Source organism: Ascaphus truei, chromosome 21 (assembly GCF_040206685.1).
Source record: "Ascaphus truei isolate aAscTru1 chromosome 21, aAscTru1.hap1, whole genome shotgun sequence".
In the NCBI taxonomy this organism is placed as follows: domain Eukaryota; kingdom Metazoa; phylum Chordata; class Amphibia; order Anura; family Ascaphidae; genus Ascaphus; species Ascaphus truei.
The window spans coordinates 9821302-9837472 of record NC_134503.1 but is presented as its reverse complement, the minus strand read 5'-3'; the positions used below and the strand labels follow the sequence as shown (position 1 = coordinate 9837472).

The window sequence follows — 16171 nt, the reverse complement described above, 5'->3', positions numbered from 1 at the left end:
GTGACTTTGTTATATTTTTTTAATACATTCCATATGTGGTACGTTACAATATCTGACATTTGTACCATTTTTGAGTAACTCCTACGGGCCTTACATTGTAGGGTCGTTTCTTCCTCTTGAAGAAGCCTCCGACATATATACCTGGCACGAATATTTCACCGAAAGTTTATGCATGCTTATTACAGATTTCTTTGGTTTCCTGAAACTTTATGTACAACGTACAATCCGCCCCCAGGCAGTTTCCCATTAGAACAGGGGCGGCCAACTCCAGTCCTCAAGGGCCACCAGCATGATATCCCTGCTTCAGCACAAGTGGCTCAATCAGTGGCTCTGGGATATCCGGAAAACCTCACCTGTTGGTGGTTCTTGAGGACTGGGGTTGGCCGCTCCTGCAGTAGAATATGGTTTACCAAAAGGAGGGTATGTGTAACTCCATCATCTTTAACCCTAAAAAAGGGAACCCAAAAGATGTGTACAAACTGTTTATTGAATTATGAAGCCAAGCAGTGATTAAAAAAAAAAAGGATTTGGTAATTATTTGGATTAAAAAACGTTTCCCTTCTTAACTCTTGCGGCTTTTTTCAGTGAGGTATAAATCATTAGCGGGCTTTGTGTTGAAAGTCCAGTCTGTAATAAAAGGGACTAACACAATGCTGAGATCTCTGGATAACTACAACAGTCCTTTCTTATCTTGTCTAAACACAAAAGCTCCTGACACAAATATTTCAAACGCAGTGTGTCTCCCACTGGGACACGCTGAAAGCTTGCAGAAGTGAATTTCAATTGAATTAGGACATTAATGTTGATTGATTCCGGTTATTAAAGGGGCTTTTTTCATCACTGAATTTTCGCTTACGTTTGGTGTATTAAAAGACGCCAGACCTCAGGCCAGAAAAACAGCTTCATGAAAGCGCTGGCTGAAGGGAGCACGCAGAGTACATTTCGCGACAGATGAAAAGTGCAATTTATTTTATTTATAGTCATGCGCCATGGCTCTCAGGATTCTGATGTAATTAAATAATGCACCATGAACATTCAGCACCTCTCACCATTCACCGCTTAAACAATGGGAGAAAATTCAACAGGGCGCTATTTGATGAATCTTTATGGAAGGAAACCTGTAATGGTGCAGTTATTGGGTAATCCCCTTACATGGCAGTAAATCCATTTTAAGGCTAGCTCTCATGGGGCCTATAAAGAACAAGTGAGAGGGAAAAAAAGAAAGTTATATAGACTTTCCACCCCTTGCACAAGTGCTTGCTGTGTTTTAAAGCAGCCGTCCAAGTTGCTGGATTCCCCCCTTTCCCCCCACCCCCCTTTAATATGTGCATCAATACAATCCACACAATGATATGTAATTAGCCAAGTTGCAGATCGATCCGTTCTCCTGTGATCGATCGGCGAAGATTCGGCTTGGGGGTTCACTAAATGGTCAGTGCAGCAGAAGAGGACCAAAGATGCAAAGTTCTGTGGTGAAGATCATGTGACCAGGCAGTCACTAGATACAATTGGTGCACTGCTAGAGAGGGCAGAGGTCAAAAAGGGGTGTGCCAGAGCCTGGTTCAGAAGAGGAAGGGGATGTGACTTTGTAAATGGTTGCTATAGCAACAAAAAAGGCTTGTTACATTACAATACATTTAAATGTAATTCACAGTGGTTTAAAAAAAGAATGCTACAAGTATTTTCTCATAGCACAGAACTGATTTATTTAAAAACAAAAAATACACGTAGGATATTGCTTGGTCTGCAGTTTCAACAGGATGAACAATTGGATGAGTTCAAAATAAACATATCCACTCTGCAGCACTATTTCCAAAACAAAATCCAGTTAGGTTACTTGGGGGTATCAACTACTATACATGTACATCTGACTGGCATAATATATAGTTACCATTAGTATCCTTCATACAGTATATTGTTGCCAATTATCCTGCTACAGCTTCACAATATTCTAGTATAGAGGTAAAAGTAATATCACCAGCCATTATTAATATATAATTTTTCATATAATAATTAATAATACCTCTATAAAGGCGAGGTCTATTGTTTGTTTGTTTTTTTGTATCAACTACTATACAGCCTGTTATCTTTTTGCCCCTGATAATTTTCCTGATGCATGTTTGGTGTTATCAACTTGAACTCTGCTCGGGCACACGTTGCGACTGGATACACTTTCAGCACATCTGCCTCCTGTAATTGCAGGGAGAAAAAGGTCCTCAGGGTCCTGCTGGACGTGATGGTATCCAAGGTCCTGTCGGTCTCCCAGGCCCAGCTGGGCCAGTTGGCCCACCTGGTGAAGATGGCGATAAGGTAATACACCTGTAAACAGGCCGCACAGGAGTGTGTCCTTTGTCAGAGGTATCTTCGGGTCTATCCCCATCTTCTTTCTTTGTCCTCCCACGACCACTGATTTCTATTGATTCCTTCTAGGTTTAGTTCCAAAATACATGTACTTCTTGTTAAACATGCTACTTGTTAAATGTAAATGTACATTTAAAAAGTACTTTTTTGAATCCCATAAATAAATAAAAAGTTGGCACATGCTATAAACCAAACTACCTGTTGGCCTGAGGTTCTCCTATTGATGTTCAACAGGGTGAAATTGGAGAGTCTGGTCAGAAAGGAAACAGAGGAGACAAAGGTGAACAGGTACGGTGTATTGTCACATACAATCCTTATGCTCATGGAAAGGTGACTAAAGCTATTCCTTTGTTATACAATGTGTTGGATATCATTGTATCATTGTTTTTCTATCTCTACAGGGTCCACCTGGTCCATCTGGTCCCCAAGGCCCCATTGGTCAGCCAGGTCCATCAGTAAGTAATATCTTATTGGAATATGCTGTGACACAATAATATATTAAATGATGGCATTTTAATCCTTTTCCATGTTTTCCTTACAGGGAGCTGACGGAGAGCCAGGTCCAAGAGGGCAACAAGGTCTGTTTGGGCAGAAAGGTGATGAAGGACCTAGAGGTTTCCCTGGCCCACCAGGCCCTGTTGGATTGCAGGTGACTATTGGTGTTATAATGTTAATTTGCTGTTAACTCACTCCCCAACACTGTCCTCCACAGCTTCAGATACATACTGTAAAGTCAGTGACCTATGTAAAATACAGTGCATCTTGCATGAGCACAAATTTGTAGGTTTCAGCCCAAAAGGTAGAACAACAGATGCTTTTGGATATCCAGGACAGCCATCACTTCCATTCAGATACTAATGGCAGTGAACAATTCCTTTCTTTCTGCTCTAAAAATATATTTTTTTTCTTTTGTGTTTTTAACAGGGGATGCCTGGGCCACCTGGTGAGAAAGGAGAAACAGGAGATGTTGGTCAAATGGTAGGTTCTTCAGTTATTTAAAGCTCTCATGTTTTTACAGAATACTGAGGTTCTAAATACCATGTATCTAGAACCGTTGCATTATGACCTCCATAAACATGTCCAGTCATAATTACAAACTAGACATTGATATATACAAAATAATTTTGTAAGGTGGGTATATGGTGATGTGGTTATAAAATAAAGGTGTTCAATATTCCATTACCACCCTGCCAGTCTAACCTTGAGCGTTATGAGTGGTACCGATTGAAGAGTTATATATTATAAGAAAAAGGATGACAAGTACAGTATTCGGAATTATAGGATTATACAGTCCATTGATGCTTCTAGCTATAGCTTCCACAACAATGGGTGCTGAAGAGCTCCTTGCCTATGGGAACCACCGAAAACTTGAGTACATCTTGGATAGGATCATAGGACTGGAGTTGGCCACCCATGGAATAGGACAAAGAATAAGTATAGAATGCAATTACACACAACATTACATCTATTAATGGATTTAGGAAGTGGTGGAAGAAATGTGGCTACTTACATTTGAAGTCCTGGAATGGATATGTTGGACACAAATTATTGATGTGCAGACAACATTAGTTGTACATACAGGTAGGAAACAAATTTGCAGCGTATTTAATGATTTCTTCACTTATTAAATGATTGTGTATCTGTTATTCAGGGCCCCCCTGGTCCCCCAGGCCCTAGAGGCCCCTCTGGTCCCCCAGGAGCTGACGGTCCCCAAGGTCCTGCTGGAGGAATTGGCAATCCCGGAAATGTAGGAGAAAAGGTAAGGGATTTTGGTTAGAGATTAAAGGGGGCACAGCCAGGGGCCAATGTCTTTTAGGGACTCTAAATCAGTTTACCGACGTACTTTTTTATATTCACAGGGTGACCCTGGAGAGTCTGGTGAGCCTGGTCTCCCTGGTGAACTTGGACCACCTGTAAGTGTAACCATGAACACATATAGTGTTACTCTTTTACTCTTTATGAAGAGAACACACAGGATGCTTATTAGTACTGCCCATGATCAGGATGTTGCTATATTCTAATATGCCTTTTAAAGACCATACATATTAACACATTTCAACGTTGTTTTTTTGGATGTTAGTCTGCAGTGCGGAAAACGCCCAATCCAGACAGAATAATTGTTTATTTTGGGTGCTGGTTAGATCTCCTGGACATTAATTGCAGGCTTTAGCCCTATAATAATACCTATCCTCCACATCCTGTAACCCTTTGATCTGTATTATACAATCAGTTAGGTCGCTTGCTTGGAAAATGCAAGCACCATTGCCATACAGTATGTTGATAACATCTAACATTTATCAGAGTGGCATGAGGAGCTTATCACGCTGTATTCGCATTCACTTTATATTGAGTACAGTTAATGGGTATTCCGGTGAGAAAATGCTTTCTTTCCTCCCAGGGCCCTAAAGGAGAAAGAGGTGAAAAGGGAGAAGGGGGTCTTCAAGGTGCAGCTGGCCCACCTGGTCCTAAAGGGCCTCCTGGTGATGATGGTCCAAAGGGTAGCCCTGTAAGTATCTTCACGTGCTTTTTGTCCCTCCCATCCTACTGTATTATAAGATGCATACTATATGATTTACCATCTTTTGCTCAATTAATGACATTACAGAGAACGCTGATCACATTTTAAGTTTACAGGCCTTATATCTAATTATATTGTGCAGCATTTTGTTAGCATGTCAAAAAATAACATGTCAGGTCATTATGGTTAATATATATTTATGTGTATTTATTTGCCTTTCTTTTTTTTTTTTCTCTAGGGCCCAGTTGGGTTCCCTGGTGATCCCGGTCCTCCTGGAGAATCGGGTCCCTCTGTAAGTATCACCCATGTTATTACACTTTCAAATATAGTTTGTAATACAACAGCTAGATGTGTGGTACAGTTCCAATCACTAGTTATTACAAAGGCTTACAGTATGTCAGCAGTTTGCCATAAAGAGTTTTTAGAATGGCATGATAATTAATTAGGGACCTCTTTGCACATGTACAAGTTTCTTGGTGCAGCTGTGCACTAACTAGCTGGGATCTTCTGGATGATATTTCAAGTGCTGTGTTGACTTTTAGAGCTACTGTACATTGATTCACAGCTGGGTCTAAGGATCATTTCTCCTTACTAATTCTCCTGGATCTCTCTGCTGCCTTTGATAGTATTGATCTCCTGAATGTCACAGTCATGTCTTACCTATCCAACCTCTCGTTCAGTGTTTCCTTCTCTGGCGTCTCCTCCTCTTCATTCCCTTTTTGTGTTGGGATTCCACAAGACTCTGTCCTTGGCCCTCTGCTCTTCTCACTCTACACCTTCTCTCTTGGTGAACTAATACAATCCTTTGGCTTTGTGTATCATCAGCTGGTGACACCCAAATGTACCTCCCCTCCTTCTCTCCAATCTCCTCCTGGAGATCCCTCCGTTACCTGAAGTTTAACATGTCCAAAACAGAACTAATATGCTTTCCCCCTTCCACTGCCACCCCTACACCCAAACTCTCCCTCACTGTCAATAACACCACAATCTCATCAGCACCTCAAGCCCACTGTCTAAGGTCATCTTTGACTCTGATCTCTCCTTCGTTCCTCACATTCAGTCCCTTACAAAGTCCTGCCTTCTCCACCTGCAAAATATCACCAGGATACGCCCTTTTCTCACTCATGGTGCAACTAAAATCCTAATTCATTCACTCACCCTGTCCCACCTTGACTACTGCAACCTTTTCCTAGTTGGCATCCTTTTTGTCCACCTATCCCAACAACAATCCATCCAAAACGCTGCTGCCAGACTCATCTACCTCGCACTCACAGCTCCACTTCTGCTGTTCCACTACGCAAATCCCTTCGCTGGCTTTCCCATATCCTCCAGAATAAAATGTAAAACCCTAGCTCTGACTTTCAAAGCTCTCCACGACACTGCCCTGCCTTACATCTCAGCCCTCATCCCCAAATATATACCTAAACGAATGCTACGTTTTTCCTGTGACATCCGCCTCTCCACCTTCCTTAGTACCCTCCTCTCACTCCCGCCTACAAGACGGCTCCCATGCTGCCCACTCTCTCTGGAATTCCCTACCATGCACCATCAGACACTCCTCCCCAGCTTTCAGACATTTAAAAAGTACCTGAAAACTCACCTTTTCAAGGAAACATATCTGACATACCTCTAACATCCAACCACCCCCACCCCTTCCTTCTCCAACCTTATTGGGACCAGCTGTGCAGCTGGACCAATCTCCACGCTATGTAACATCCCCTAACATCCCTACCCTTAAACCTTAATGGTATCTGCTGCCTGGCTGGACCATACTCCAACCTAAGGCATACTCCATCCCACAATGAGCAACCACTGTACATTTTTGTTTCAACATTGTCCCTCATTCCATTAGAGTGTAAGCTCTCATAAGCGGGGCTCTCATTAACTTCTGTATCTCTCTATATGCGTTTGTCCTTATTTTTATTTGGATGTAACTCTGTTTATGTAATCTTCACATCTCTGTACCTCGCCGCAGAATATGTTGGCACTTGACAAATAAATGAGAAGAATAATAGACTATAAATACATACTTGACAATACTGGGAAGAAGAAAATCTGCTTAGAAATTGTCTTTCTTTTTTTACCTTAGGGTCAAGATGGACCCCCTGGTGATAAGGGAGATGATGGAGAAGCTGGTCAAACTGTGAGCGCTCGTTTCGTTTTCCTTTATCTCTGACTATCAGTCAACCACTGTAAATCAACTTTAATTACATGCAATTAAATTAATATATGATTTATTTTGCATTATCCAGGGGTCACCTGGTCCTACTGGAGAGCCAGGCCCATCGGGTCCACCAGGAAAACGGGTGAGGAACCAACTATTATATTTAAAAGATAAAAATGTCACAGGGTTCTCTATTTCAAATATCTAGATGGTATTTTAAGTCTGTTCTGTTTCTTATTAATCTTACATTTAAGTGCTACCTTTCACTGTCCAACATGGACTACCCCTAGAATAAAGTATACATCCACCTTTCTGATAGAAATGATTAATAATCACAATTCGAGCAGATTATCAAGAGAAAACCAGCTAGAGATGAAACCTTTACTGGGTAACATTAAGTGTAAATATTTAGGGCCACCCCTGTCTTTCTGCATACATCACTAATTCTGACAATAAGTTTCTTGGGTAGTAATGATTAAGGGCATGATTTTCTTCCATAGGGTCCCCCCGGGCCAGCAGGTCCAGAAGGACGACAAGGAGAGAAGGGTGGAAAGGTAAATGATGTTGCTCTTTAGAAGATGAATGCAAAAGATCATTTTGGATCAGGAACTCTGCGTCACTTAGACACGATTTTCTTTTGCCATTTTTGTATTAGGGTGAAACAGGCATGGAAGGTCCACCTGGCAAGACTGGCCCTATTGGTCCACAAGGATCTCCAGGAAAACCTGGACCTGAGGGTCTTCGAGGAATTCCAGGGCCTGTGGTGAGTATTTCTGAGAAAAGTGTGCACAGGAATCAATACTCTATTTAATAATAAGATTGAGGATGGTGCATGTAAATATTGAGATCTTTTCAAACTGTCAACTGTATATTGATGACATTATTAAATTATGTAACATTTCTTTTAGGGTGAACAAGGTCTTCCAGGTTCCCCTGGTCCCGATGGCCCACCGGGACCAATGGTATGTACCCCAAGTTCAAATCACATTCCTCTACCACTTGGAAGTTCTCATTAATACATATGTTTAAAGACTTTCTAATAGAAGTTCATCCCTAAGGCTATGCAAGGGTATGTCTGTATCTCTCATCATTGTTATTTACTTATAGGGTCCACCAGGATTACTGGGTCTGAAGGGAGATTCAGGTCCAAAGGGTGAAAAGGTATGTCTGAAATGTGACACCACTTGGTTTAATTAACCCTTTGTTTGTCTGTATTATTTTGATAGGTAGACCTTGGTGGGATATTTATTGCAGTTGGGGATTTAGAGAGTCTTGTTTTTTTGTATGTAATCCTATGATGAGGAATAAACAGCGGTTATGATTAACCAAATGCAGTATTGGGAAAAAGGCATATACAGTATACTACATCAAAATACACTGTACTGCAACTAACCACACAGCATATTACTGTATACACATGGCGACTAAAAAGCTACTTTTTATGATAGTTAAAAACCTAAATAAATCTACACAATGTCAAACTGGGCAAGATGGAATTTGGCTTTCTTACAACATTCATCCTCTAGCAAATAGGGGATTATCTTGCCCTTGTTATGTTTATGACGTCACAAAGCACGAATGTTAGCGAGACACATATTCTTGGTCCTACAAAGCGATTAGAAACATCTTAATGCTTTGTCCTTTTGACTACAAAAGAGAAACCTTTATGGGGTCTTGGCAGTACAATTTTTGATCAATCCCAATGGGGAATGGTTGAAATGCATATTACAACCATGACCCACCAATGGTAGTAATGACGGTCTTACAAAACTGGCATCAGTCATAATAATATGATGTGTATTAAACCTATCAGTTATAATTGCTTGGTGTGTCAACCGTCTGGTCTCTTGAATCAGTCTGTATTTGTTTTTTACTTGCACATTACAGAAGGTGTAGGCGGTAGGATATTAATGGAAGAACCATCCCAAGCAAGTGAATGTTACATTTCTCTCCCTGTTTATTTTAGGGTCACCCTGGTTTGATTGGTCTCATTGGACCTCCAGGTGAACAGGGTGAAAAGGGAGATCGAGGTCTCCCTGGTCCTCAAGGATCTCTAGGTTCCAAAGGGGAACAGGTAAGTGTTTTATTGCCTTGGCGCCAGTTCAAACAAATCATAATAAAATGTCCATAGAGGATAGCACTATAGCAGATAAGGTACGGGACGTGCCAATTCAAATCACATTTTGGCATTAACACTATCGTATGGAAGTTTGAAGCAGAAAACACGAACTCTCCTATGGTTTTAGGGCGTAATGTCTGTTCCTAACTCTACACTAGAGAATTGATTTTCTTTTAACCATTGAACACACACATGAATATAGTACAAGATATCTAGCAAAATGCATCCCTGATTTCATCGTCTCAGTTAAGAATACATATCTGATTTAAGAGGCAGCATGTTAGCTTTGGCCTAGCGCGTCTAAAGAAAGATGCTCCTGTGCTCATAATCTGGGCTGTCCAGAGTAACTACCCATGAAAGGTACCATTATTACAAATAAATTCGCAATCACCTAAAACAAAAGGTCACAAATATCATACCGATGCAATTGTCTTTCAGGGTATATATGGTCAATCTGGGCCTCTTGGCCCCCCTGGTCCTCCTGGCTTACCGGTAAGTATTGACTTACACGTGGGGTAGACTACAGTAGCGTTGCTAAAAGTAAGATTTAGAACCTAGAGTAGGTTTAGCGAGGTCAAAGGTCATTAAGTATAACACGTCCATGTCATCTGAATTCCCTCCTCCAGGGTATATGACAAGCCAATGTTTCAGCTTGATTCGGCGGAGGCAGTTATCAGCTCCCCCAAAAAGTCTCTCCTGCTGCCTATTTACAGTAATCTATTGTGAAATTGTTCAATTGTAATGCCTGGAAATTGGCACTTTTTTTTTATCACTCATTCATTATATTAATGTTTTCTTTAGGGGGAGAATCAAAGGGAACAGAAAAAAGGGGTGTTGGCAGGGGGTGGGTTGAGGTAGTCACAGACTATTACAGAGAATCCAAACAGGACATCTTCTATATAATCTGCAGTACATAGAAGATGCCATAAATAAGTCATATCAACAAGAACATCTATATGTACTATATATGTACTGTATATAACCCACCACAGTCACTAACCTATTAATATTGACTATTGAATAGGTGCATCACTACTGCATATTGAAGTATTTTGTACCCATGTGGACATTGCAGTACATATTGTTTGCAGTATATATATCCATATTCAGAATGTTCAACTCATTTTGTCTGGTAACTTTCTTGAGCTTCTGTATATTGAAACAGATTATCCTTTGTGGATACCTCCTCCGCAAGCCCAGGCCCAGAGCTGTTCCATACACAGCCTCACATGGTCCTCAAAGTAATAGGGGCTTTGCATTTTACAATGAAACTAGACAAATCCTATTATTATTATTTTTTAAATAAACACTTTTTTTTTTTAGGGTGGTCCTGGTCCAAAAGGTGCTAAAGGGTCATCGGTAAGTAAAATGATGCCAAGCATGAGTGTTTAACGACTCTTAGAAGGGGGTGGAGTTGTAGATGTAGTCCCACTTCTTGCTATTAGCATCAGATAAATGCCTATGTCTTTCATGCAGGACTGTCGCCAAATGAGTAAAACAAACACAGTAATATTTCATGTCTTCTGACCTCCCATGTTTTCTTCACAGGGTCCAACTGGACCGAAAGGTGAAGGTGGAATTCCTGGCCCACCCGGCCCTCCTGTAAGTAGTTAAATGTTTTTCTAAATAAAAAAATGTGTTGTATGGTGCTCTAAAAATAAGACCGCAGTCCTTGATAAAGGACTATTCATTGTCCGAAACGCGTTGGTGTGTTTTGTTCATTATTTTTGATCCATTAAATTAGCTTTATTTTTATGGGAACGCATCCTTGTTGTTTTTTTGCTTAATCATCAGCACTGGATATAGTGCTCCGTTTTTTCCTTCCTCTTCCCTTTAAATGTTTTTCTAAAGTTACGAGTGAGTAGAAATGTGGCAATTTTTTTTGCTCAAGTTCACTACTTTGCTTGGAATTTGACAGGCCTTTCCCCCCCATACATTTTCACGAAACATTCACCAAGTCAATGTCCGTGGCCCTTCGTATACCGCCATTTTGGCGACATTCTGGCAAACATGTTTGCATTCTGTGGATATTCGCCAATCTCTGAGCAATGTGAACTTTCCCCAAAACAATGGAAGAGAAAACTACAAGGGAATGTGCGGAGGGGACGTGAACACACTTGCACATCTCTGGGAGTGAGCATTGCGTGGTGTCCTTCACACTAGTAGGGCGTACGTTGACCCACGCGCACGCATATACTCATGTTCCTATTACAGATAGAATTCGTAAATAAAGAATAGCACTCTGCCTTATACTTAATAAGATCTGGGTTTATTCACCAACATTTCGGACCTGCTCAAAAGAGCCCTGCACCACAGGCAGTGGCGTAGCTAGACATGTGCAGACCCCCAGGCAAATAAAAATTCAGGGCCCCCTCATGTCTCTGCTCTCTCTCTCTCTCTCTGCCACTGCCTCTCTCACTGCCTCTCTCTCTCTCTCTCTCTGCCTCTCTCTTTTTGGTCTCTCTCTCATGTCTTTCTTTTCCCTCTTATGTATTTCTCTCTTGTACTTCATTTTCTCTGTGTCTCTTCTTTTCTGCATCCTTTCCTTTCCATGTCTGTTTTTACCTCTGTGATTTAACCCTTCCCCTTCCTCTCACCTTTCCCAGCCTGTCTCTCAGGCTGCAGCTCCAGCCCCGCCCACTGACCGAGGCCCCGCCCCTTCCCCTCCCTCTCACCTTTCCCAGCCTGTCTCTCAGGCTGCAGCTCCAGCCCCACGCTGCACTACTTGAGGCCCCGCCCCCCGATCTATGCCCCGCCTACAGAGGCTCTGCAGAGGAAGGGATTTCCCCTCTTTCCTCCCTTCTGCATCTCAGGACCCCGCCCTCTGCCCCAGGCCCCACCCACCTGCAGAGGAAAGGATTTCCCTCTGTGCTTCCTGCCCGTTGCAGGGAATTGATGTGTGGGCTGCAGGGGGCAGGACCGCTCACAGGGGAGGGGAGAGCGGTCCCCCCCAAGAGCACAGGCCCCCAGGGCTTTAGCTACGCCCCTGACCGCAGGTATTTAAATTCTTGAAAATAGCCGTAATGTAACAATGCCAAATTGACATGTTTTCATCATAGGGTCCCCCCGGTGAGGTCATCCAGCCACTGCCTATTCAGTCCTCAAAGAGAACCAAGCGTAATATTGATGCAAGCCAAGTGGTCGATGAAGGCAATGCAGACAACTACATGGACTATGCCGATGGCATGGAAGAAATCTTTGGCTCTCTTAACTCCTTAAAACTGGAAATTGAACAAATGAAGCATCCCTTGGGGACCCAGACTAACCCAGCAAGAACCTGCAAGGACCTGCAACTGTGCCACCCAGACTTCCCCGATGGTAAGTTCATCGGAAGTGAAGAAGAGGCACGTTTAGAATTCAATGCTTTTTACTGTGCAGAGAAGAAAATATTTATTTGGGAATATAAGCAAGAAACGGATCATACCAACTGTGCAAAAAAAAAAAAAATGTTTTGTTGTATCAAGGCATCAAAGTAGTTAAATAAACTGCATAGAGCAGACATGGCAAAATGTCTCAATCAGAATGAAATGGCCTTAGGTTGCCGAGATGTCTGATCTTGGTCAGTCTATTCAATATAGCTTAGTTTGCAAGTAATATGATATTTGGAGAGCACTTATTGTAACTGATATTAGATGCATATCAGAGCCTGGCAGATACTATATGCATATAATGCGTCATGGTGTCAATTTCTGGAACTGAAAATATTTGTATTTTTTTTACCCGTCTCCAAAATATATTGTTAATTAAATAATGTGCTGCAAGATCAGGCCGCTCTGGCAGCAGAGGGGTTAAGTAAAAAAAAGACCAGATATTGTTTTGGGAGAATATTGCTTATTCGTTTTGTGTTAAACAGTCGTTAACATGAGATTCATCTATGACATACTGTACATACAGTGGCCGAACCCAAGCCCAAAAAAACGATTGTTAACATGCTTTTTCACGACCAGCCATGTTCTGGTGTATAAAATGCAGGTGTTTCTCTTTTTTTAAAAATCCAGGTGAATATTGGATTGATCCCAACCAAGGATGCTCTCGGGACTCTTTTAAGGTTTACTGTAACTTCACAGCTGGTGGAGAATCGTGTATGTTTCCCGACAAGAAGTCCGAAGGAGTAAGTCTTGGATTCTCTCTCCCTGTGAATTTAGCCGTATAATATCTTGACACGTTTGGCAGCTCAACAGATTGGCAAACGAGAGCGAACACTTTACCTTCAGTATTTTAAGATTAATTAATTGCTCTCTTTCCCCAGACGCTGCAAGCCTATGGTATTGATTGCCCCAGTGTGATCAAAGCAGCTGGCTATAAAAACAGTCAAACTATGCGTTGATATCGCTCAAGTCTTTAGGGATCTTTTCATGCGTTTTTGGCTGAGGATTTGAGCTGTGACAAGCTACCGTATTGGCCTGAATATAGTGCTATGTTTTCTTCCAAAAATTGTCCTTCCGAAAACTGTAGTCGTATTATATGCGCTGCCTAACACCATTTATTTTTCATGTAGAACACCTTCAAAACTGCAGGGGTCGTATTGTGTGCGAGATCGCACTATATTCGGGCCAATACGGTATTTGAGTAATGCTGTGAATATTCAGAACTGCAAAGATTATGTAATCAATGGTAACTGCATGCGCACAGCCTCACAGTGTGTGTAATCAGACTATACACAAATAGGCAGCACTGACATGTTCAGCCGTTGTATTTTAACGCTTTGTTTTACAATGGGCTTAAAACATTATACTAGTTAGAAGTCGGGTACCGGAAATGCTAGCTCTAAGCTGTATATTCCGTGTTGTGAAACACCTGAACACAGCATGGTCATCTAAAGTACCTATTCTTGCCTGTTCTTGAATTTGCATGTACATTTCCTTTCCTTTCATATATGGTAAACATGGATATTTCCGGTGTTGGGTATCTGCAGATGCAGTCTTACTTAAGGTGCATCCATACATAACACTTTGTGGGATATACAATATAAACCTCATTTTGTGGTCATTAAGAAGGACGAATCAGTTAAACCTACAGGCATCTTCTCGTGGTTACCTTTCTTGCTTTGTTGAACTTCTGCTTTCAGGGAACGATGCCACGTGTGGCTCTCTGTGTGCTAACATTCTTAATATCCCTGGCTTATCTTTAGGGCGGGTACCAAGATAGCCAATAAATATTTTAGTGATCATAACAAAGCGGGACACTTTCAGGAAAGGGGGCTGGCAAATAAATGCACTCACACACACACCACACACACCCCAATGCATTGATGGCTGATCAGGCAACTATGGGTTATAAAACACCTCAATTAGAAGTGCTGTTTTTGAATACAAGGCTGAGTGCAAACTGCAGAATTTGACCTTTTAAACACTTAAGTTATCCTGAAACCAGGGTCACGTATGATGTGTCAATAGCTCCAGTTAGCTTTAACTCAGCCCTCTTTCCAAAGCACACCAAGTCCTGCTATGTTTTCTTCACTTTATTAGAAAGGTGTCAATATATACAGGCAGTTGTGGATGTTATGTAGGGATGAGAGAGTGCTTTTCTATAGGTGCTTTGTAGTTAAGGGCAGGTAAAAAGGAGATGGCCTTGCCAAGAGGCGTGTATATAGAAGAGTACTCACTCAGCCAATGTCAGGAATGAAAAAGAAGTGTGGGGGAATCTGGGTAACAGAAGTAGTCTCAGGGACTGTCAGCAAGACAAGGGGGGGTTGGAATAGCCCACTCTCAGCTAGGAGAATAGGAGGTTGCTAGGGCAACCAACATGGACTAGGGCTGTGTAAACAACATATGTATCGATAATGTTGCCTTTCACATGCAGCTAGCTGCTGGGACAGGGAAAATAACAGGCAGCCAAACTAGGGAGACATGAATCCTATGAGATGCAAAGGGAGACAGAAAAATATGAAATCCTGTTCCAGGACATAAGTGCTTAAAAATATCAAAATAAACCATATTATAAGAGAGTATGGAGCAGTATAAAGCTACAGGCGCCCACATTGAGAAAGTTCCCATCTTAATCGTTAGTTTTTCTTAGCCAGGATACAAGATATAAACCCACTATTGCATAAAGTGAGAAGCTGGTAATGCCCAGTTATCCGGGCAGCCATTCCATTCATTATTCTCTACTTCCCGTACCTTATAAAGTGTCCCGGCTCTGTAAATTCTACATGAATGATTATAACAGGGAAAGCACTACAAAGGAAGGGTCTCGTGGTGAAGGACACAACGAGAGCCACATGAGCCAGACATGGTCTTAGCTGTGCCTTTGCAGTAGAACCTCTGCCGTGTTTTCACTTCGGTGCCTTTGGGTTTTTACAGCATGCTGTGTGGAATGTAATCTTCTGTTTCCCTCCTATCCCTCCCCTTTCACAATTCAGGCTAGAATTACTGCTTGGCCCAAGGAAAACCCAGGCTCCTGGTTCAGTGAATTCAAGCGCGGTAAACTGGTAAGGTTCAACCTTTGAATTCTGTTGCCATAATTTGTGTCATATTTTACAGAATAAACTGGCTCGTTGGCCCAAAGAGCTGCCTGGTTCATGGTATAGTCATTACAAGCGGGGTGCAATGGTAAGTGGCTAACCCGGCCAACAGTCTCAAGCAGAGCACGTCAATGGCGTCTGCTTTGGTTATGGCCAACCCACTTTGCATGTCTGACTAATACCAATTTTGGGGGAAATAGTGTTTTTCGCACTACAAGGAAAATGAATTTAAGGTGGAACAATCCGAGATGATGTGCAATTTCCTATCAACATTATCAAATAATGAGACACAATTAAGAGGGAAAAATTGACCCATTAAAGGATTCCAGTAGTGAAACAAATGTAAGTATACACTTAACCTCAGACTTTCTCAACTAGCCTGGTGCTAATGCCTTAACCACTATAGTGCTTGTTAGGAGTGCAGTACAGGGAAGAACTGAGCAAGTGTTGCAGGTCACAATAGGACTGAAAGGCTTCATGCTACATGCCTCTTACTTCTAGATTTGCCGAGAAAACCTCTGTAACATTCCCATTGTTTAAAACACA

The 16171-nt window shown here is 41.8% G+C and overlaps 1 protein-coding gene across 2 annotated transcripts in view; it reads left to right on the top strand.

The window, feature by feature from the left end:
• The window catches only part of COL5A1 (collagen type V alpha 1 chain), a 162597-nt gene that overhangs the window by 141758 nt on the left and 4668 nt on the right, over nucleotides 1-16171 (top strand). The window contains exons 43-64 of one of the 2 annotated variants that reach the window (XM_075578918.1): nucleotides 2203-2310; nucleotides 2596-2649; nucleotides 2763-2816; nucleotides 2903-3010; nucleotides 3286-3339; nucleotides 4013-4120; nucleotides 4221-4274; nucleotides 4760-4867; nucleotides 5118-5171; nucleotides 6969-7022; nucleotides 7132-7185; nucleotides 7544-7597; nucleotides 7699-7806; nucleotides 7952-8005; nucleotides 8151-8204; nucleotides 9010-9117; nucleotides 9601-9654; nucleotides 10486-10521; nucleotides 10711-10764; nucleotides 12222-12480; nucleotides 13161-13273; nucleotides 15645-15713. In XM_075578918.1, the coding sequence (XP_075435033.1) occupies nucleotides 2203-2310; nucleotides 2596-2649; nucleotides 2763-2816; nucleotides 2903-3010; nucleotides 3286-3339; nucleotides 4013-4120; nucleotides 4221-4274; nucleotides 4760-4867; nucleotides 5118-5171; nucleotides 6969-7022; nucleotides 7132-7185; nucleotides 7544-7597; nucleotides 7699-7806; nucleotides 7952-8005; nucleotides 8151-8204; nucleotides 9010-9117; nucleotides 9601-9654; nucleotides 10486-10521; nucleotides 10711-10764; nucleotides 12222-12480; nucleotides 13161-13273; nucleotides 15645-15713 (1773 nt within the window). Of the gene's footprint in view, nucleotides 1-2202; nucleotides 2311-2595; nucleotides 2650-2762; nucleotides 2817-2902; nucleotides 3011-3285; nucleotides 3340-4012; nucleotides 4121-4220; nucleotides 4275-4759; nucleotides 4868-5117; nucleotides 5172-6968; nucleotides 7023-7131; nucleotides 7186-7543; nucleotides 7598-7698; nucleotides 7807-7951; nucleotides 8006-8150; nucleotides 8205-9009; nucleotides 9118-9600; nucleotides 9655-10485; nucleotides 10522-10710; nucleotides 10765-12221; nucleotides 12481-13160; nucleotides 13274-15523; nucleotides 15593-15644; nucleotides 15714-16171 lie in introns of both variants that reach the window. The other variant, XM_075578917.1, reaches the window with a different exon arrangement.